Source organism: Cygnus olor, chromosome 14 (assembly GCF_009769625.2).
Source record: "Cygnus olor isolate bCygOlo1 chromosome 14, bCygOlo1.pri.v2, whole genome shotgun sequence".
Taxonomy (NCBI): Eukaryota; Metazoa; Chordata; class Aves; order Anseriformes; family Anatidae; genus Cygnus; species Cygnus olor.
In genome coordinates, this window is record NC_049182.1 from 12,235,670 (window position 1) to 12,259,662 (window position 23,993).

A 23,993-nucleotide genomic window follows, 5' to 3' on the forward strand; every position below is an offset into this window, starting at 1 on the left:
TTGCTGTTTATCTGGTGGTGGTTTTTTTGGATCTCCAATTGCTTTCTGCAAAAGGAATGAACAGTCTGGGAAGAAGGATCCTGAAATAGGATTTTTCTCACCTACCTAAGTATCTCATTTACAGGTCCATGGATCCAGGTGTGCTCTTGTGTATTCCCAATCTGACCCTGTGGATCCACATTCCTTTTTATACCGAGTTCAAGATTTTGCCTGAAGATACTTGAAAGATAAATGAAGAGTCAGAGCTCATATAAAGCAATTTGTCCCACATGCAGGGGAGCTAATGAAGCCTTTCTGAGAAACTGTGTGTGTTCCTCTGTTCTCTCACATCAGCGGCCCCATTCTTCTCTGAAATCTCAGTATCTAAGCCTGTGCGACCTACCCAACTGATGATTTTCATAAAATGCTCATTTTTTTATAAAACACGTAGAAATTTGGTAACCATATGACCTTTGGCATTTGTCCCATTTAGTTGAAATTGCCCATTGAGGTCAGTTGGAAGTGTAGAACGGAGCTGAGAGGCAGGTGAGCAGAGACAGGTTCACAGTCACAGAAATGTGTTTTTCTAATGAATCATACACAGATAAGGGCCTAGTTTTGCATTAAAAGTAGGAGAGTTTTCATTTCCTTCCATATTAGGTGCTGGCTAATATGCAGCACTGATGCTTTCAAAGCCAAGTGCTCACCATGATAAGATTTAATGTGATGCAGTTTCTACATTTGTATTATTTCTCCTTCTGAATTGTTCACAAGAGTAGTGTACTTACAGAAGCTCAGAATTAATTCAAGCAACTTTTTATTGTTTGCTTTAATGTTAATACATTATAACAGCAAAGAAGGTACAACCTCCTTGTTAGCAACTTCCAGCCATTGAAAGCAAAGTGTCCTGGAGGTATGGTTGTTTTTTAAATTATGCCACAACTGTGTTTTTTGATTATTTGTAGCAAGTCAGAATAGCTAGTTCTCCAGTGCTCCAGTAGAATTTGTTAGTGTGATGCAGTACTACAGCAGCACTTGCACAGTGACAAAAAGTTAGGACCTTTGAAGAGTAGCAGGAAAGGAGAATGTTATAAAGCCAGAGGTGTACTGTATAATCTAACCATGCTATATGCTTATTCAGTGCTGTGCATATGGAGGAGGCAGGAATCTTACGTGGAGGGCCAGGAGGGCCTGACCAGCAGTGGCCAACAGTCTCCAGTGCTACTCCCGGTAAGTGTAAAAGTCCAAAATATATGTGGGGAATTAATGTTAAGTGAAATAGACTTCTTAGTCTTGTTTTTTCTGTTGTTTTGTGTCTCAGAGTGAAGTTCATGTAAATTACTTTTTGGAGTCTAAATAGAGTGGAGTAATTAAGCCAAAAAAAAAGTCTTTTTCTTTACTGCCTTATATGAGCTCTGGTGATGAGAGTCTTTGATCCCAGCTCTCACCCTACCTGTGGAGGTTATTGGTCTGTGTGACCAAAGGTTTCACTTCTGATGTTTGAATTCAGATTCAAAATACCCATGATTAGGTCTAGAGCTGATTGATGTGTCCTCCATTTCAAAAGAACAGCAAAACTGGGTTAGGATCTTATCAATTTTGCCCCATTATTTTTACAAACCCAAGTCTGTTTGAATGCCTCTTCTTATTTTCTGCAGTTAAATTGAATGTTTTTTTGTTTGTTTCTTTGTCTGTTTGTTTTTCAAATTCTTCTTGTACCCATTGAGGCAAATTGAACTCACATTTGTGCTTAAATATAAAAATAAAATGTAATGAACAATGCATTGAACAGAGTCCTACCACCACAAGCAGTTCTACAAGGAGTCTGCAGAGATGCATCGTGAGCTGATTCCTTATATACACTTGCCCCAGCATTCATCATGTAAGTGTAGGCATGGGACACCTTAGCCCATTGCTACAAGACGATAAAGCAGCTATTTCTTTCTTATCACCTAGGAAAACTTCATTCCCTTCATTCTGTCTCTGGCATTCTTGCTCCCAGCCAGTTTAACCCTTTCTGCAATCAGGCCTTCTTGCCCTCCATGCTAGGTCAATCCTTGGTCATGAATCACCATTGCTGAGCAGTTACAATTTGAATTTCCCTTTCATTTCCTAGCTGTTTTCATTGACTAATACATAAAATTATAATTTTCTTGTCAAAATAAATGACCGAAAATACATGTTAGGATGTAACTTCATTTATTCAGGCACTGACTGATGACTTTACAGCAGTCAATGAGAGTCTAGATTGAGTTAGAAAAAATATTACCTATATCTTTGCAGTGCAGGCAATAAAATATTCTCACTTTTTATGTAGGAACAGGAATAATATAGGGATGTACCAGAGCAGCCAGTCAGTGGTGTGAGCAGTGGTTTCAATCATATCCAAAATAAGCTGTCAACTTAGACTTCAAAATAAGCTTCAACTGTGAGCTTTGTATGAAAGCTTTGTGATCATTTTGAATCCTCCAGAAATTTAAACAAGGAATGATGCACCTATCACAGACCAGGTCAAATGCTCAGAAGTGGGTTCTCCAGGAGGAAAGATGTGAGAGCTGTTTTGTTGTTGTTTTTTATTTATTTATTTTCACTGCAAAACTTTCCCTTTGGCTTAAATGTGATTTTTACCTGGATAAAAGACTGAAGAGCAACTTCAGGATTTGTATTCATATCTACAACATATCCATGCACTAATGATGTCTAGCAAAATCTGTATTGGTATTGCAGAAGGCCTATCTGCAAAAATAGATTCGGAAATCAGATATAATGGGCCCCTAGGCTATAGTTATCTGGTTATCCTGTGGTTTTCCATCTGTTACAGGTATTGCAGGAAAACACGGCTTGTTCATGTTAAGCAGGGTGTGTAACTGTTTAGTTTACAATCAGAAATGTCACCACAAGTACACTCCAACCTTTACAGAGGGTTTCCTCAGGCCATCAGCTGCACTAGTCATCCTTCACTTAATGCTTATTGCATTACCTTATTCCAAGGTCAATATGGATGCAAAAAATCACCCAGATGTTTGCTTGCTGTTAATCAAGATTTCTAATGCAGATTTTCTGAATGTAAATACAAAAGTAGAATGGTCCTACCTTCTGAGGAGGTCTATTGGCATTTTGGTCACAGTGACCTGTCCACTAACTGCCCCCTGGTTTTCTTTTGTGGTCTTACTGTTTTAGACTCACTTTGGGAACCTGAATATCTCTTAGTCTGAGGAGTAGCACTAACCCTTGGCTCCTGGTGTTCTTTCCCTTCATGACCACATAATAAGGCACTTGTACAATGAATGTACACGTCACACATGCGTTCATAAGTGTCAGTGGCTGTGAAGAATGGAAAAAAACTGTAAGGCAAGCAAGGGAAGAAGCTGGCAGGAGGCACTGTGGGGCTGGACAGCAGGAGAGGTAGCAGTCCAAGTGCAAAGGCTATTTACAGTGGTCCTTGGACTGGCATCATAAATCATTGTTTCCCTGTGTTTTTTATTTCTAAGTAATGTGTCCAAACAAATTGTAAGAAATACCATCAGCCCCTGGAAATATTTTTGCCATACAGAAAAACGTGACTAATTAAAATGGCTTTATAGAGTATCCACACAAATTACAGCTCCCTTTTAATCCAGTTTTTGTGAATCAGGTTCCTTGTGAAATAATATCTTTTCCTGCACAACAAAGACTCTCTTCTTTTGTCTTTGTCTGTTCCCAAGAGATTACTGACCCTGACATAACAATAATTAGCCCTTTTTTAGCAAGTTTAAAGTAGTATCCTTCTCTACTCTTCGTAAGCAAAAACTACAAGTATCCCTGGTCCTTCATAGCAAACAGATGATTCATAGGGAAAGCTCACTTAGGATTAATAAAAATTACTAAGTTAATTCATAGTTTGAGTACACGATCATGCATCACATTTCAGCAATTTACTACGCTGTTTTAGAATCCCATCTGCAGTTCCCACAAATACTTCTTTCAATACTCTTTTTTTTTTTTTTTTACTGCTTAGGTTCAAGACTTGTGATATTTTTCATCAGGTTAACATACACAACAGATGCGAAGATGTAACTCATTCTGATCAATTACACTTGATTGAGCCAACAAATAAATTTGCTCCTGAAACATCATTTGAATAAGTGGAGTACACCTGTGTCCAGATAAGCTGCTAGATAAGCTATTATCTCTCTTACCATCAGCATATAGTGGCAGCTGCAGGTCTTGGCTTCTAATTACTATAAACCACTTCCAAGCCTGTTCTGTGAATACATGCTCCATGCAGTTGTTTTAGTCAATTGATTAATCTCAATCAGGTTGTCACTAAACCATTAATTATTTAACAATCCACAATAGTCATGGATAAGATGCCTCACAGACACACTTCCAGAGAGTTAATCAATGAGAGCATTCAAAGATGATGTCATTGAAATGCTTTAAGAAGGATGAACAAGTCAAGTGTTAAATCAGTAAATCCTTAATTCCCAAGACATCGTTGCACTCAAACATCACATGATCTTTCAGCAAATATGTTATTCAAACAAAACCAGGTCCTCATTTGCATGGACAGCACACTTATTGACTTTATGGCATATTACACTCATGCAGGGGATAGCAAATCTTGATTTAGTATTTTTTAATTGTCTTTACATTTTCTTATGCATTAATCCAATGGTTTGTAGGTTTGTGGTCAGGATCCTTCCCAATGAGGTGGGACAAGAAGGTTCAAAATCTCCCTAGGTGAAAGATAGCATTGGGTTTAGCTCCTTGTGGCATCTCATTTGGCCCCCACAAGCAACACAGTAAGCCTATGAAACACAGACAGATTTCTGTCTTCTGTTCTATGTCCTTTGACAGATTTGGCAATTATATCAGACTTTTTACAGGTGGTCACTAATCTGAGTGAACTTTATTTTCTGGATGCCTAGCTCTGAATAACTGGAGCCTGATGTCTGGATATGATGGAAGCTTGTAATATAAAGTAAGGTGAACAGGAACTTTGCTCTAAAGATGTAACATTGCAGATTTCTGAAGAAGTCAGACCTATGCATAATTCAGAGCTCAGACTTAATGGGTGTAGACAAATCTGTGTGTATTTCTCTGTGCTCCATACTCTAATCTCTAAAACAGAATTGGTAATACGAGTTGCTTTACAAAAACAGTCTAAAGATGCATTAATAGCACACATAAGACTCAGGAGAATGATAAGGTTTTGCAATGAAAAATAGGAGGAATTTTAAATCCTCTGTTCAGTGTGGGCTTTGTATATGTGCAGTAAATAAGACACTGGACCACACACTGCATATATTGGGGAGAGGAGGGAGGAAGACTTCCAATCAGAGAATGGTGTGAACAGAAGACAAATGGACCTCGTGGAAGAAAAAAAAATAAAAAAGAAAAGCAACTGAAATTTGTAAGCATGGAGCTGAAGACTGTGAGTCTTACTGGAATCTCTGAAGTCCATGACAAACAGCCCACTGACTTTTCAAGGAAGTTATGGTTTTGGTGTCTGTCCTTATGAGTATGTGCTAGGGAGTAAATTAAGTTGCATAAGCAAATGCAATCTTAAGATTTGTCAATTTTATGCTTCTGATTTTGCAGTGGACATATGCTTCTAATTTCTGTCATTTTTGTTTCCTTTTCTAAGGTAATAAGCTGGGCAAGGGGGTGGTAGCCTTGTTTTTTAAAGTACTCTTATGAAGAAAAAAAAAGAATTTATATTGCATTGGAATCTACTGACCTCAACATGGCAGTCTTCCATGCTTGGTGCACATGTTTATTCCTTGAACTGGCCAAGTAAACAGCAGTAGTGGTACTGGCTGCTGTTCCTTGACAGAAATAAAAAGGAGAGTGAGAAAGGTTAGCTGTGGGTTTCACAGCTACTTTAAAAGGCAGTGGAATATTATAACTAAGAAAATCAGAGTTCAAGTCTGGGTATGGGGACAACTGTATAATACATACATATGTATATACATAGATACATATGTGTGCATGTGTATATATAAAGTCTTCATATAAAGATACGTAACTCCTTGTGTTCCAACACCCCAAGCCTGATTCTTTCAACATTTGTCATCTGAAGATTGTCTCTCTCATAGTTTTCCTCTCTCTGTTGTTTTTCCTGAGGTTCCTTACATCTTGCCCGACTCAATCTTTTCCACTTTTTCCATGCTGGTTAGGGATCTTCCATGCCCATGAATGCTCAGACTGTCCCGAGGGACTCGGTGTGCTCTTAGGTTTTATGTTGGGAGCTGCAGCTGTTCTAGAATAGATTTCTGTTTCTCCCAGAGGATGGTTCATGTTCTAACCAGATGGAATGCAGAAGTCTGCAGATTAAGCATGGGCTGTAGAATAAGTGATGAAATCTGATAATTAAATGAGAAGTAATTATAAATAAGGCAAATAAGCAAAATGATAGGAAAAGTAAAGTCAGACTTACTAGGATGTTTTGTAGTGCTGGTTTGGGTTAGAGAACAGTGTTATGGAGGAATGACTGGGCAAGTTGTTAAAGGGAAAGGGGATGCTTAGGTGGATTCTAAGAAAAATTACCAAGAACAGTGGTGATAGAGTGAATACCTTGATGGGAGAAGGAAATGTTACAGTTGCCTGGTGTAAGTTGTGGCATACACAATTCTGTGTTTCAAGAAGATGAATTCTAGTTGAACAAGAACATTCTTTCAGGGGGAGACACTTACTTGCAGTGGAACTATATGAGAAGGGCAGGAAAGGAGGCGTTCAAGGCTAGGCTGGATGTGGCTCTGGGCAGCCTGCTCTATTGTTTGGCAACCCCACCCAGGGCAGAGTGGTTAAAATTAGATGATCTTTAAGGTCCTTTTCAACCCAGGCCATTCTATGATTCTATGAATGGGAGCTGGGGCATGAAGTGTAAGCAGGAGAGGTCTGAGAAGGGAAATCTAAGGGCATGGGATCGGGGGGAAAACGGGGAAAAAATCAAGAATAGGAAGGTGAGCACAGAGGATCTGGGGGAGGTAAAAAGTTGGAAAAACAGGGGGCAGATAGCATTGGGAATGGGGCAGAGTAGACCCTTAAGTGAGTACTGAGAATAGGTCACTGGAAAAAAGATTGGCATGCTGAGACTGGGTAATAAATTCTAGTGAAGGGGCTGGAAAGCCACACTTTCTGAACTGAGTTATATTCTTCTTTTCATGGCGTAATCATTTGATCTCTCTGCATCTTAGCATCACTGCAGAAAGGAATTACTATTTTTTTTCCTGTTTGACCCCCTCACTGCTATGACACTGTTCTTGAAATTCAGCAGGCATAACTCTCCAGTAAAAGCTCACAGGGGGCCACAAAACTGTTGCAAGGCTCTTGGCTTCTGAAGTATTTTTCTAAAAATTCAGTTTAAAGATCCTAATAACAACTCTGACTGCTATGAGACCTCAGCTGTAATGTATTTCATATGATACAGCTTTGCATCATGGTCACAAATGGAGAACAATTTCTTCCTAAATGTCAATGAGTTTCTGTTCACTTTCATCAAATGACCTTCCTTACCTTCCATACCTACAGAGAAAGGGGCTAATTGAGATTCCTCAACCAGTTAAGTAGACACTGCAAAGAATGTGCAGGGCCTAAAAGTATTGCTTCTCAGAGACTGATAAAGGTTAATTTACAAATAACATGGTATGGCTTAGCTTTAGCAGCTTGTTGATTAAAGCTATAAAAGATAATAACTAATTAGCAACCCAGAATACATAACTGGGATCTGGATTTTTTTTTGCAGAATGTTGCAGCTGTTTAAAATGGAAGGAGCTAGAAGATGCAGCTGTGCACATCTGTATCCTATATATGATTTTCATTAATTACCCATTTTCCATCTAATTTCATAATTGCAAATTTCAAATCCAGAAATACCTATGTATCAAAATACCAGCTCTTAGAACCATTTCTTTGTTTTTTAAGGAAAACTGTCTGTGTGATAATGTGTAATATCTAAAGAAGTCAGTAGAGAAGATACAGAATAACCAAGTCATTCATGTTTTTCTTGAAAATTTGCCTTTAAATCAGTGATTTGATAAATCCCAAAAATGAAAGTCGTAGGAAGTTTAACCAGTTCTTAACCCTACATGGTAAAGTATTATAGAGATTTGGTTCACAACCTATTGTAATTATGGAAAAATCATCCCCATAAACCATACTAAAATCATTATTCTAAAACTGTGTTATCCCTGCCAGCTCAGTAGAGTTCAGGGAAGGAAATTGTGCAGGCTTTCTCATGTAGATGTGGAGCAGCAAGCTATACTGAAATAAAAATAATCTGCTAGGACCATATAAGGCTAAATCCCTTTCTTTTATCTCATGTCAATGACCTTGGTCATTGAATTCTCAAATTAATTCCACCCGTTCTTTGAGCCCTTCAAGGTGATGTACAGTCATCAGTTTTTCCCCTGCACCCAGTGCACTTTACTCCTGGGACACTCCCAGTGTACTTCTTACTCTTTTGCTTTTCACTCTGTTTTCTCCATTTTCACCACTTTCACATCTAGTTTGCCAAGTGTGTTTTTCTCTCTTCCTTATTTCTCTTCAACACTTTCACCTAATGACTCGGGTCTCTTCATACTCATCTCTCCACTATGTCTCCCTTCCGTACTGTTATTCCAGGTTTTCTGAAATGCAAGTCTCTGACTTGGCCACACATGGCCTTTACAACATTTTGCAGTGAACTAAGAATTTATTGTGGTAAATGCTTCAAATTTCTGACAGCCTAATGGAAGCATAGAATTTCAAAACTGCTTGGTCTGAAGAAAAGCATTTTGAAATCAGAGAGATTTTTTAAAAGAACACATCAGAAAAATGTAAATTTCTGTATGATAGATGCAGCTTGACATTCAGATTATTATTTTTAAAGAGCCAGTGACTGTTCAGAATAGGAACAATTCTGTTCAGCTGAGTGGGCAAAGAGGGAAAGATGGATTTAGCAGAAACTGCAGTCATGACATGGCTAATGTTAAATTTAATTTCCATGATTTTATTATTCTTCTCTTAGCTCCAAAAAAAACATGACTGACCTGAAATTGCATATGTGATCCTTATCATGGGGTCCACTACTTTTCAGTGTAAGGTGACTTAGATGAGATGGATGACAAATTTTATAATGTGCAATACCTTAGTCCTTGAAGACTTGGTGTAAGAAAAAAAGGACTAATTAGAATTTGAAAAAAGCTAATGCTTGAAACTTCAAAGTCATTTGGTCTGTTTGTCTTGGCAAGATTTGACATATTTGACAAAGACTTAAATTTGTCCATGAAAAATAATGGCCTTGGAAGAGTTTATGCCTTCATAAACTGGAGAATTCTTGATTTCACCTGCTGCAAAGATTTAGGGGAGAGGAATTAATCTTTACCATTAGCCCCAGGCAACACAGAATGGATTTGTGCATCTTGTCATTTAGTCAAGTCCCTGTGCACGTGCAGCTCTTCTATTTAGATCAGGTCCATAGTTCCAGACTGGAACCAGTTGTTGTGTTTCCCAAATTGAAGAGGACCGTGTCCAGCTTCTGATCTCCACATGGAATGATTGTTCCAGACCAGTATTCTTAAAGGTCTATGTAAGGATGCTAGCTCCAGCTGAGAAACTACAACACAGGAGACCTACAAAACATCTAAAACCTAAAATAAAATAGAGTAATAGAAAACAAGAGGGTACTGGTTTTCTGTGATAGAGTAATATGAAGCAGGTGTTTGAAGACAGTGGAGAAAAGCTGCTGCAGCTCATGACTTTGTCATTTTAAGGAGTGATAAACTAAGAGATTTTACAGAAGCAGTTACCAGCTGCTCTAGGAAGCGATAGTTTCAAGCTTGCTGTGGGTTGCAGGGTCTGTAAGTAGCCAGCCAGGCTGGGAGCTACATTTAGGCTTGGGATAATAAGTACCAGGAAGCAGGGAGCACAAGGCTGTTGTTAAGTGATGCAGAGCTGGGGAGAAGGCAAATGATGCTGGCATTCAGCAGTGAGACCTGGGCTTGCAGGATGGAGATGCAGAGTCAGATTCCAGGTCAACTGTGAGGTTTCTATCATGGGTTTCATGGGCAGAAATATCAGCACAAGAACTATGGAGTGCTTGCACAGTGAGTCCAAAACATCTAGGAACCATCGCACACTGCAAGCAAACAGTGGGTTTGCTGCACGCTAGTCAAGTAACAACAAATTTCAGAATTGACATTCAGTGCAGACTCACTTCTTTAACATTAGAGGGCTTGGCTCTGCTCTGGCATTGCCAAGTAGGGTCTAGTTTGCTACAATTTTTATATTTAGGTTCTAGAAGAAAGTTTATTGAGAGTAACTCCTTGGTATACCTAAGTTATCCTTTCCTATAGTATTTTTTGTTTCTTCAAAATGGATGTTCCAGTTGTGCTTGACAAACATTTTTAATTTGACAGCTGCTGCTAGCTCTGTTCTTCATTTTAAGAACAAAGGATCATCCCTAGGAATGTTTGGTTACAGTTAGTTTTCTTGTGTCTGTAATGGCCAGCAGCCTGTAAACTCCTTTAAATTAAAGGACAAAAATTCCAGCTAGTTCATCAGCTTTCTCAACTTGATTAACGTACCATCGAGAAGTTTGTCGTACCCAAAATGATGCTGCTACTAAGCAAAAAGGGGGACAAAAATTCTTGAAAATTAGATTTACCAGATTGATTCCTAGACATCTGGCAGGAAATTCTTATCTAATTAAAGTCATGTCCAATTTTCAGATCTAAGCAACTTTTTCATTTGTCTGACTGCCCATTGCTCCAGGCATGTGCTTCTTTCTGATCCTAGTAATAATATCAGCGATAATACCAAAGCTTCTTGCATGCCTACCGATAAATTCTGTAGCTATGCAGAAGACGTAGATTTTGATTTCCATCACTATTATTTTCCCAGAGGTTTCAATAAATAAAAAGAAAAATCACTCTCTTACAGCTGTACTACCTTGGATTGTCAGAATTTATAAGCTGAACAAGTGTTTATCTGGTCAGTACTTGGGGGAATTGATGGTAATCAAATTGCTTCCACATGAGCTTACAGCTGCTTTATTTTGCCACTGTTGTGCCTTCCTATTGCATTTTTTTTAGAAACTATTTTATTTTTTTCCTTTGCTGATGCATTTATTTGCTGTGGTCTCTATTTCTTTCTTTTTAAACTTTTTTTTAAAGGAAAAAATACTAAAATAATTGTTAAATCAATCTGTGATATTAATGATCTCAGAGGAATGTCAACCCTGTTATCTCTTGCATGTGTATACAATTCAATAACTGATTGAAAATAAATGGACAAAATAAGCAAGGCTCTAAGCAATTCAAAGAAATTTTGATCTGTAATGTATTTCTATTGCAAGCAGTTTCAAGAAAAAAAGAAGGTGAGGGAATACAGACCACTCTGTGATACTACATCTTCCTCTAATGGATGTCTGCCTGTGTGCAGCACTTTGCTGTGCACAGGGGTCATGAATGTATTTTTCATGTGTTTATTTTTGTAATCTGCACGTCCAAAGAGATAAAACCAGGCATTGCTTTGGCGCCTGTTATTAATATTGCAATGTGGCAGTGCCTCTCAGGTCAGACGGCACTACACAAAGCCCACAGAAATAGCAAAAGACAAGTCTTGCCTTAAGGAACTTAAGGAAGGAGGACAAGGTCTGTGAAAACAAGAGAGAGGAAATGATCATTATCCTGTTTTAAAAAGGAAAAGAGCCAAGGTGCAGAAAAATTAAAGTTATTTTTGTCAGCGTGCTCAATGGCAAAAGTAAGAATCAGCATCCACCCTGCCCCAAATACTCTCACTGCAACAGGGGTGAGCAAAGAACAGAACTGCAAGCCTGCCGCAGGGCTGTCCTTCCCTGCCCCCCTCCAGCCTTCTGAGCCACAAAGCACCCATTAGGTCAGGGCTTCCTGAACACCCTGTCATTTTTGGTTCAGCCTTTCTTTGCTGTGCTTACAGGCTATTTGTGTGCAATGTCAGACCTTCAGCAGCTCATGAGCCCTACTTTTTAACAGGCAGGCAGGGGCTGCTTCACTTTCTCCTTGACCACTGCATTTCTCTCTTTGCCATCTCCCTGATCTCTTTGCCATATCCTTGCTTAACTGCCAGGGTAGAGCTGGGCTGCACAAAGCAGAGCAAGCAGTATTGCAATACTGCATATTTTTCCAGCACACGTTCTGACTGTTTACAGAACATCAGGCTGAATATACTTTGAGAGCTAAATTTTGAAATTATTCAGTCATTACTTGTGTGCACTCAGAGTAACGAGAAATGTAGAACAGCAACAGAAGCAGGCAGAGGCATCCCCTTCATTATGGGGATTTAATTCTTATAAAATCAAGGTTCTGGCTGTGGAGGAAATGAATCTGAATGCAGCTTCTCTGCTCTTGCCTTGTATAATTACTGTCACCCATCCCTAAAAGCATCCCCTCTTAGCATATACACACAGCTAGCAAAATAAATGGCTTGATTAGGAAGAAAACAAACAAACACTTTGTGGTCTTGTGGAAATCACTGTGCTTTTCAATGTGCTTATGACTTGAAAAGTAGTGTTCTGCTTCTGCATGCACAGGTAGATGGGACAGGTTCAGAGAAGGCAAGGGAGCCTTGGAGGGTTGTTGAGGCCGTGGGAGCTTGTGCTCCAGCTCAACGTGCAGTGTCGGGAGGGTCGGATGCTAAGAAATGACCAAAGCCAAACTGTGAACAACAGCTGTTCATCCCACAGCCACCATCAAAGAGGTTGGAGCTAGAGCAGGGTTCACTGGCACTGGTCTGAATATAATTAAATTAAATTGCTTATATTTTGATCGAGATTTCTACTTGGAACAGAGGAAGTGCTTCATTTGTTGTTGTTAGTGGAGCAGTAGTCTTGTGCCTGCTCCCATGACTTGTTTTTTGACTGAGAAAAGGAGCTGTTGAAAAAGCAAGTAAGATGTACCAGCCAGCAAGCAAATTCTGTGCTGATGGATTCACAGGCTCTCTTGAGGTACTTGTGTGATCCCATTGCATAGAGCAGGATGGGATTTGAGAGGCTGCAAAGAGAGTTCAATCTCCATGTAGAAGTTGAATTTCAGGAATATAATACTGAATCACACACAAGACAGGCTGCTGCTTAGGTTGGGAGTGGCACTGATTAAATACCTAATTGTGCACTTAATCTCCTTAGGCTCACTTAGACAAGAGCAGGAGATGTCCCCTCCTTCCTTCTTGCATTCCTCCCTGCAGTGACTAGAGCTGGCCTCAGGTTATAGCTGCTTATCCTGTAATCACACCTCCTTGGCCTGTTGCCTGCTCAGCTAGGTTATTCAAATTTGGAAAAAGAAATACCTAATTATTTCCAAGTGGCAAGCTCTGGTCTTCCAGTAATTTCAGCAGGTTTTTCACATTCAGATTTTTAACACATTGGGAGGCACCTGGAAATCAAGAAACCATGGAATGGGCTCAAAAACAATCAAGGAATGCCTGAACCTTCTCTAATTCTAATGATTTGATTTTCTGATATCTTTGTTATACCTAATAACTTGAATATGATAGCTGGTGTTAACAGAAGAGCAGAAAGCTCTAACAATAAAATTAGAGGAGCTTTAACAAAGGCAGTGGTGGAAAAATGGAAAAACTGAATTAAAATATTATCATAATAATGAAAAATGCACAATGAAAACCTCCTCTCCCAGCTTTCCTTCAAACACTGCCTGCAGACCTTACAGAACTGCATTTAATACACAAAATCAGACTGGATTTTTCATCACTGAGGAACATAACACATTAAACACATCTCAGCATCTGCAGTTGGAAATTACTTTCTCCTCCCTCCTGCCCTCAGTTTTTCACTATTCCATGCTGTATTACTTTCCCATGCTCCCAGCAGCAAGAGGCCCTCATTTTATTAGTGAATAAGGATGTGTGGCTCTGGTGGTGTATAAGTAGTCATAATTAATGACTACAGTAACTAAATACTTTGTCTTCAGTGTTCACCACACCATTTCTGTTTCCCCTTGTCATCTTACACAGTATAAGTGGACGGACTGTAACTGTAGGCACTGTCCTTTCCAAATGCCTAAAATCAAATGTATTCAGTCTCATATGGAGGATAAGCCAAACAAAAAAAAAATATCCTGCAGCTGTGTCATGCATAGGCCATCAGTGGAAGTGGGGTAAAAGGAGGAGTGTGCTAGCACCACCATACTCAGTAGGTTTTCAAGGGATTTGTTCTCTCCAGTTATTGTGTGTAATGTCATCTCCTCATGGCAAAAATTACCTCTTCTTGCTGCAGATTTATGCCAGGTAGGTAGCAGTCTCCCATAGCTGGAAACGGAGGAATTATAATAAATGAATAACATTAGTCTCAGATTATCTGCCTCAGTTATTCCAAGACTTTGCTGCAGTTGTAAGAAAAAAAGCACCATGAACAAAATCACCTTTTGCTTTCTTTCCTGCTTTAATTTAGTGTATTTTCTGTGGGGCGAGCAAGGTTAGAGAGTTCCATGAAGAATGCTGTGGTCCACTTCAGATCCCTGTCTTACTCATATTTTCAGCAGTTAGGTTTGGAGACAGAACAAAATACATTTCTGTTTGTCCAACCTGTAAATCCATATATCCATCTCAGTGTACAGACTTTTCAAACTGCAGCTTGATCTGTCTAGGAGAACTGTTAATGGGAAAGAGAACTACTCACCTCTGGGCTAACAGACAAAGTAATTTGATGATCCTAATCCAGTTCTTTGCTGGCAATTTGCCCCATCAGAGGGAACAACATCAAAGATGAACCTAATTGGCAGCCCTAGCAGGGAGACTAGTGGGTCAGGCAGGGCAAATCCATGCAGGTCAGTTTCTGATCTTCTCTGAGGCCATTTGTGAAACAGCGTGATGTGAAGCTCAGAACATTTCTGTCAACTTTGTAACTGTTCTCAGTGTAAAATATCTATCCAATAGCATACCAATGCTATGACTGTATATTTCTGGATGCATTTTTGTGAATTTTCCAAATTATATAACAAATACAATTTTAAAAGCTGAATTTTCATCAAGGTTCACAATTAACCTCCTTTTTCTTGCCTGTTATTTCTCTCTATGCCATTCCCTGATGTCAAGCTTTTGTAACAGATGTTGCAGAAACTGCATCTGGGTCCTTCATATCTGTGATGTGAGGTCAGTTCTGACTGGAGATCTTTAATAACTTCACTCTAATAGTCAGATTTTCCTTCCATTTGTTCATTTCCCCTGGTTAATATGAATTGAACACTAGCTTAAGAACTCTTCACAGTTCCTTCATGTGGATGAAAAATTGTCAGAGGATAGGATGCAGGTAAAAGTGAAATGCAGGTGTTTCTGCCTGGGGCATGGTTTGCTTTCACTAATCTTCCAGGAGGGCCTTCAGGCACATTCCATTTTAATATTAAAGAAGAGAGAAGGAGGTAGTTAAAGAATCTAGAACATCTATTTGAGAAGAACAGCAACAAGCCTATGTTAACTAGAGTTAAAATCGCTGCCAAATTGGCTTACAGAGTTGCTAGGAAACCAAACTAAAACCCTGTGCTTTGTGAAGCACATAGATATCTTGAGCATGAGAGATTTGTGCTGCTGTTCTTGTTATTTTTGTGGTAGGTGCTGCAGTATAGGGGAAGGAGGAGAGAAGCTGCACAAAGGAGCATTTGGAGGGAGAACAGGGAAACTGATCTGTTCCCATGTCTGTAGTACAACCTGTGTTACAGGCTTACTGCAAGTAATTTGTTATAAAAAAGAGTCAGTTTTCAACTCTGGGACAATGGAATACTTCCCTGTTCTTACCCAGCTTGTATCCCATGAGGCATGGAGGCAACCAGCAGGGAAGTAGGAAGGCTTGCAGCAGGAAAGAGCTCACCTGCATTTCAGGAAGGCGGTGTGAACCAAATGGATGGGCGTTGTGTACTCCCATATCAACTTACACCAGTCCGAGTCTGGGATTTTGGGTACTGCTTTTTCTTTTAGTTCTTGACATATATTCTAGTCTTCTCCCAGATCAGCATCATTTCTCTGACAGTAGAACTGGCTGGTTCAAGAAGTTGTTCTGCCTGAAAGGATTTGCGTAGGCTTGAGTTTCAATTCAATTAGCTGCTGCTGGGAACTAATACTGGCACAATGAGAGGGGTAGGGATACTGCAGACTAGCCTTGATTCAGCTGGGTGGAACTGCATCTTCAGAACAAAGGGCTGTTGTGCTTGTAGAGAAAGAACCTTGTGAAAACATGACAGAAAGAGGAAACAAGAACTGATCTTTTTGTAGAGTTAATCATAAAAGACAATGAAGAGAAAAGGGAAGATGAGGACTTTCATTTATCTGAGTATGAAGAACACAAACAATGAAGGAGATACTATGTCCAAAATGAAGCTTTGATAATGAGTTTGAAAAGTATAGTAACCTCCTGACAGAGTTAATTCTGCTAAAATATGTTATTTTTTGAAATACATTTATGAACTAGAATATTGAATAGATATTTGCATGAAGATCATAGAACTCCAGCAGTGGAGACTATGGTCTCTGAAATTAGAGGGGAGATACAGGTGGATTACATCTACCCTGTACTTGGATGTACATGCATTGCCCCTGCATATTCCAGTAAACTTGGAAAAATAGTGAACGCTTCTCCCAGTTGTGCTCCCTGGTTTGCTTCTGCACAGCCTCAAGTATGGATTAGCATTGCAGCAGTCAGCACATATGGCTTTCTAGTTCAGCTTTGGGGCTACTCAAAAAAAAAAAAACAACAACAAAAAAAACAACAACACCCAACCACAAGACAAAAATGACAATCCAAAGCCAGACAAAAACAGAAGGAAAGAGCAGATAAAATATTAGAGAAATGCAGGTAGACAATGAAGACCAAATTCTTGAAAAATTAAAAAAAAAAATCAGCAGAGTTCCTGCCTGCATCCCGTGTATTTCCTGTGCCATTAATCCTTTTAGCTACACATTTTCTGATGATTTCTCAGTATAGAGAAGATGCTTGTATATTAGTCCTTCACATCTGGTGAATTCTCCATCTACATGTCCACAAGATTTCTCCTGTAATCCTGCCATTTACTTGAAAGAGTGGACAGAAGATCTGCATGGAGAGCACAGGACATATTTAGATTTTGTTCTCTCTGAACCACAGATTTTGCTGCTTGTCCTTCCCAAGCTATACTGGCCTTGTTGCCCTCAGGGATTCCTTTCCAAGCACAGGGAATTTCAGTCCCAGCAGACAGGTGACTGACTCTGCTTATGGCTAGGTGTCTCAGCCTTGCATTGGCATGCTCTTCTTGACCGCATCTGTGAACCACTGAACTCATGTAACACACAGAGTACCACTACATCCCATGCTCTAAGAGTAGTCCTAGACTAGGACTTATATGAGACCAGGACTTATGTGAAATCTCATTGTTTTCTGTTTGCACTGAAATGTACAGGTTATCCTGCCTCAAGTTCTCTTCTGAATCCTCAGAACGAGTGAAAACCTTAGGTGTATGTTCAGGCTGTGCTTTCTGTGGAAAGCAAAGGAATTGAGCTCACTGCTCAAGTGACTGTTCCCTCCTTATGTGGGTTGACCAGTCATCTTCTTACCTGTTCCCGCTTGTTTTAAAGAACTAAAGCCCTGAGGCTGTGGTGAGGCAATTTAAATGCTGTTTGGAGAGTCCTAGTTACCTGTATTTTTTTCATATTTTTAACTCATTTATGGAGTGTGGGTTGACCAGTCTTGTTGATGTCTTGCCTTAGAGATACAAACTGCCTAGATGTCCAAACTATTATTGTTTTTTTTCCAACATTTCAGCAGTCTCTGATACTACTGCCTGACATTTGGGTAATATTCTGATGGGTTCTGGCAAAAGTGGAAAAGATTGCATTGGATTTGTCTTACAGCTACATTTAAGGTACAGGATGGGGATCAAAGAAATTAGTAATTAAATCTATGTTTTGCCTTTTGGGCTTAATGACAATAGCCTTTCCTTTGAGCTGGGCAGAACATTATAATTGAGAAGTTGCTTGAAAGCTAATTATTACCAGTCCCATATACAGAGATAAGTAGTTAAGCATCCAAATATCGCTTGATTTAAAAAAAAAAAAAACCTCATTGAACTCTTAGTTTAAATATTATTTTGTTTTTATTTCTTTTCCTTTGATCTTTTTTTTTTTTTTTTGACTCACCTTATATGTTGGGTTAAAGGTCAGCTCAGATGTGAAGATTATTAGTCTTGAAACTGGTGAAGACGTATTTCTTGAAACTGCTGAGGAGGTATTCCAAGCAGAAAGAGCTTGCTTTCTGCTCTGCCAGATACTGAGTTTGTGGCCTTTGAGGTTCTGCATAAAGTACTTCTTCTTTGACAGGGAAACTGAGGAGACAAGAAAGGCTTGTTTGTGTTTTAAATGACCTTTATTCACTCTGAAAAGCGGCAAGTGTTGTATTTTTTTTACATACTGAACATGTGGTCTGAGGCTATGCAATTCTTATGGTGAAAATGTATAACACAGGAAAGTTATACAAAATAGGGGCAATATTTTAGTATTTCTGAAAAGTGACCAATGGTTGCACCTGTTGGTGAGGTCTCCTGTTTACCTGCAGAGGACAAGTGCTGGCAGGAATTTCTCCCTCCTGTGCAGACCTGCCCAGGCAGGTCATCTTTGAGCTGGAAGAATCAAGTCTAGCAAGCCACTAGCTGCTTCCTATTTATGTGTTACTTATTTCTCTTCTGAGGTTGTCGTAAGAAAAAAAATCTCATTGTTATTTGCAGTGTGGAAGTTAGTCCCACCCATCTCTTCACACAGACCCATCATTTCAGGTCACATAGGCTGGGTCGTATAAGTTGCAGTGGAGTCTGGAGATGATGTCTCCCAAATTATAGTAATTACTGATGTTTTTGAGATGCAGAGAGCACATCCTAGCAAATGTTCAACTGGGATTTCAGAATAACTCGGGTACACCTTTATGCTGAGATAACAGTTCGGATGTACAAATGGAGCTTCCAGATGAGAATGTCACTGCCTAATCAGGAGAAACATATTCAGGTCAAGTGCCAGATACAGTTATGCAGCATAACAGAGTTGCTCCACACAGCCTTTAGGGAAGGAGCATAATACTGGAATGCTGAAAAAGAATCCAGAAACCAGTGCACAGATTTGAAGGAAGCCATCATAAGGAGTTTTTCTGCCTTGCAGACCTGATTATTGATTACTCAGCTCTGTGATTCAGAGACACGCACTCTTCATCGACAGGAATTAAATTTATATAAGCAGTTGATTTCTCTTCAGCAGTCGTTCTACATGGCACATTCTGTTTGCCACAGATGCCTGGGTACAGGAGAGCACGTGTTATCAAATGCATGATGTAGTAGAGGATACGATAAACAGACCATGAAATTGCATTGGGTCAGTCCTATGCTGACAATCCCAAACACTCAAAACGTAAACCTCAAATAAAAATTGTATTAAAAAACATCACTTTTTTTTGAAACACAAAGAATAAATTTATTTTATTTGCTTTCTGTTGCATAAAGAGGCAAAACTAACTTTTTCATTGTGAAACCTGAGATTCTCATATAATTGCAGAACTACTGATGTTTACATAGTGACAAATATTGTGAGAATAAGCAGGATGAACAGGCATGACAAGATTACATGGTGCAAAGGCTGGAGACACAAAAACCCCACACAGGCAGAAGAAGCTGTATGAGAAAGCTGAGGCTGCAGTTTATATTCTTACATTATTGAATTGCGATTACAATAGTCACAAGGGGACAAGCTTGACTCCATTCAGTGTGTGCAGATGATGGCAGTGCCCCTTGCTTATACCTTTTGTTTAGTAATGCAACTTCCGTGCTTTACCCAGAGCAAAAAACCTGCAGGGAGGCTAGTGATCACTGCAGATGAGGTGAAAGGAAGTGTGATTCAGTTCAGCTTCTGCAAACAGACACTAAAACAAAGCTGGTTCTCAAGAGGGAGAAGTGGGAAGGATATCTGGGGGGTATATGAACGGATTCCCGAGTTATTATGGTTGGGGAAAATAGTTTTTATTGTCTTAAGAAAACTCTGCGGGTTTGCGTGCAGGAGCAGATGTAGTTGTCCAAATAGGTGAATTTGAGTCCCTGTATGGATTGGGATCAGTGAGTTTATCTCAGCTTCTTCAGTATGGGAAAAATCATCCCAACTGGCACCATTTGGTATATGCTGGTGAGTGACTGAGGCCCTGAGGAAAGCAGCTGAGCAATTCACAGTTTATTTTCAGTATTTATGAACAGTTATTTTGTTGTCACTTTGTTTGCCCCCCTTCTCACTTTTTTTTTTTTTTTAATAATTTTGTATCTGCCCCTCTAAAAATACTTATGTGTCAAAGGAAAAGCTTTCCCCGAAAGTAAAGCCATGATGATTCTTTTCTGCTATTTGTTCCAGACAGGGCCATACAACTCACATCAGTATTTGCTACTGAACCTAAATAAATGTTTGTCCTCTCTCCATGTATTGTCTCCTTCTGAAGGCTGACACATCAGCTGTGAGTAACAGGCAGATTCGCTCATCCACAGAAAGATACAAATCTTTTTGCCTGTTCACTGAGTTGTTTCACTAGAGATACAAATTGGATAATTGCTGATGCAAAAATTGTCAATAGCTGCTTGCCTAAGATCTGCATGCAGGATTATGCTGCTTTTACAGGAAGAGGTATTAAAATTTAGTGCTAGTTTCAGTAAATATGCACACATGTTTATTAATATAAAATATAAAATTCATAAACATGTGTGCCTCTCTGATGAGTAGAATGAACTGGATCATACACAGCATTTTTAAGCATCCCTTTGCTGTCATGTCTCCTTGGTACACGATAAATGTGCTTTTACTGCACTTCCTCCAGTCCATAAGCCACTGCAGAAATTTCAGCCACTGAGCAGCTGCATGTATGCTTGAATGAAGTGTTCACTTTTCCATGTGTCAGCAAGAAGAGATATAAATAGAGCTTCTTCCTCCTTGTTGTCATGATCTGTGTTTCTGCTGTCTACCCCAAGCCATTTCTTCTTCAAGTCTGGTGTGACATTTCAGCTAGGTTCAGTGCTGCAGTCATGGGTCATAGGACAATATGAAGAAATGTGAAGACTGCAGGCATTTACACCTAGTGCTTAGTGAGACAAAGCATATTAAGATTAATGAAAAACTCCTTTTGCTGCTGCCCAGGCACAATAGCCTTTGCTGCAGAACTTGCTTTTTTTTAAAAACAAAACAAAACAAAACAAAACAAAACTTTCCTGTGAGGGAATACATTGATAGAACTGACAAAAATCCCATTTTATAGAACTGCAAGGTTCCGCTGCTGGTCTCACACCTTTGCGATGAATTGCTGCTGCTGCCAGTTTGTACACCAAATGTAGTGAGCTGATGTAGAGGTCTGGTTGGTGAGCTGGTTTGCTTGGCACATGAAATCCCTGAGTGGGAGAACAGTTTTCCCTGGTATGGCAGGAACATGCATTTATCATTATGTGATCTGATGTGTGAGCTTCATCATGCATCAGACCCCATGGACTTGAATGGTCTGTATGGATTACAACACTGGGACACAATACCCACTAAGCTACTATTCCAGATACAGACCTCATAATGTAATGAGCCCACATTCTGCCATGACCTGACCTGGTAGTGGTGAGACTGAGGAAAGATGCTGGGAAAGTCGAATTTGGCATGGGATGTTCTTTGTGGTGGGAGAGGGCTTGGTCTATTCTGGGAAGTGCAAGACTGGTACAGGAGGCCCTGATTGCAGATGGTTTTCATGAAATTACAAATGATGTGGTCTCACCTCATTTTTCCAATGGGAAATCAGTCTTTAAAGTGTTCCTGAGCTGTAAGCATCTGATTTGGCCTGGAGTTCCTGAAAGAACCATTCTCTCTGCATCGTGTATGTTCACCTTTGTCCAAAACTACTGTGGGTAGTAGCAAGCCACAATTTATGCAGAGAATATATCAGTGCATGTACCATCATCACCAGTTTCTTTTCTGAAGAAGAGCCTTGCAGAGCCCTCAGTCTGCTAGTCAGAGACCAATTGCATATTCACATGTGTGTATATACACACAGTTACAATGGGAAAGCAAAAGTTTAAAGGTTAATTCAGTGTTAAAGTGTTTCTATATGTAGGTCCTAACAGATGGTAATTTAAAATTCCTTTTCATGTGAAGGATTCAATAATATCACCTTTTAGCCTCCACAACTGTTAAGACCTGTTAAATGTCTCTATTCTCTGACAGCTTGTCCTAGTTACCCAGACATGTGACACATTTCCTGGAATGAAAGTAACCATACTATCAATCAAGATACAGTCTGTGTTTAATTTTCTCCCTGCCTTCTGATTTAAAAGAATCACAGCTATAAGAAACATGAATATTCTCAAATTTAATCAGGACAAGATTTTTTTTTCAAACTCAGCCTCCTTTAAGCACTAATGTAGAAATAAAGTTCATTTTCCTTACTTTGCTCTCAGACAGCCATTACATTTAATGAATTCATTTCCCAGATTTGATCATGTTCATTTCAAGCCAGTTCTTCCATTTTTACTGTTTCCTTCAGATAAGTGAAATGGCAGGCACATTATACAAAAAAAAAACACCTTTCTGATATGTTACTAAAACTGTTTGAGCAGTGCCTTTCTTGAAAGAGAGTTAATTAGCAAATGAACAATTCATTAGCATCATTTTCAATGAGAAGAAAAGCCTGATCCATTTCTCCAATTGTTCCACTGAAGGAACAATTCTTGGCTTAAAGCATGATTGGGGCTATAAAATCAAAAACTAAACAAAATATAAAGTAGGTAATTTATTAACTGGGATTGTGAGGACTCTATTCTGAAAAAGTTACAGGAATCAAACATTAATGGAGATGACTCTATTGACTACCCAGTTTTATATACAGATAATTATTTACAATATAAGTGTTAAGCCTCTAAGACTTTATGTTACCATCTGATGAGCATTTGAGGAAGTGTAGTCCTAGCAACAGTGGTGGAAGGGATCAGCAACTTTTCTTAGAATGACTGTTGCAATGTGCTGCCCTCCACTCCAATTCAAGTAACTGCCAACTTTGATCTCACGTTTACTTAGATAATCATATCTTAATATTCCATGCATGTAATTGTGCATTATTCCCCCCGCAAGTAATCACTGTTAAATATATTTTGGCCTTTACAGAACATCACTATCAGTTTGCGATTTCATTGTATGTGATCACGTAGAATAAAGCATTGAACAAACTAGGAGGTTCATAAATGCATTCAAATTGGCTGTCAACAGGCAGAGCAGAACTTCATGCAGATCTGTTAAATTCAGCAGGATTATACAGATACACATCTGTTGATGTGTTTATCATATGGTTCATCATATAGTTAAAGCAGGTACTGTCCTCTTAGTTAAGAGAGGACACCTTTGGCTGCAGGGAAATGCAAATGAGTAGAAGGCTTATAGCCATGATATGGTAGGTCCAGACTCCCAGCTCCCAGGGCAGTCAGTCTGGTTCATCTCTTCAGTACAAAAGTAATCTCTAAAGGTTTAAAGGCCCAGAAGACCATAAATGATCATAATATCCGGATTTATTTACAGCCCAAGAAAAAGGCCTTGAACTATAAGCTTTGCTTCTACTTGAAAGAGCCAAGCAGTAGGAGAATGAATGTAGGGAGCCTACACAAGGTCACCTCCATCTTCTTGGACAATGAAGGATTCTGAAAAACAGAGAAATTTTGTAGCGTGCTTATCCAGGAGGCTTATCATATTGTATTAGCAGTTACCCATCACATTTAATTAAGATTCCTTTCTTGCTGGCATGAAATATTATTAGCTCCATTCATCCCGTATCAGTAAAAAAGAATAATAATGAGATGTGATCCTAACAGGATATGATAGGAAGCTATTAATGTGAGATACATACTGGGGACAGGAATGAGTGCTGTGGTTGGCAGAGTCTGTTTTGAGACCTGCAACGTCTTCAGCTTCACAGGGAGGATGGAAGGTAACACCCCCCTGTTAGACCAGGTTGCTGACTGTTTAGTTAGCTGCCTTTTGGAGGAGGACAAAGTTTA

At 39.3% G+C, this 23,993-nt stretch overlaps 1 protein-coding gene across 1 annotated transcript in view; it reads left to right on the forward strand.

Annotated features, from left to right (window-relative positions):
- The window catches only part of LOC121078015 (protocadherin alpha-2-like), a 92,096-nt gene that overhangs the window by 53,500 nt on the left and 14,603 nt on the right, over window positions 1-23,993 (forward strand). The window contains 1 exon segment of the mRNA XM_040573708.1: window positions 1,121-1,209. Coding sequence (XP_040429642.1) covers window positions 1,121-1,209 — 89 coding nt within the window.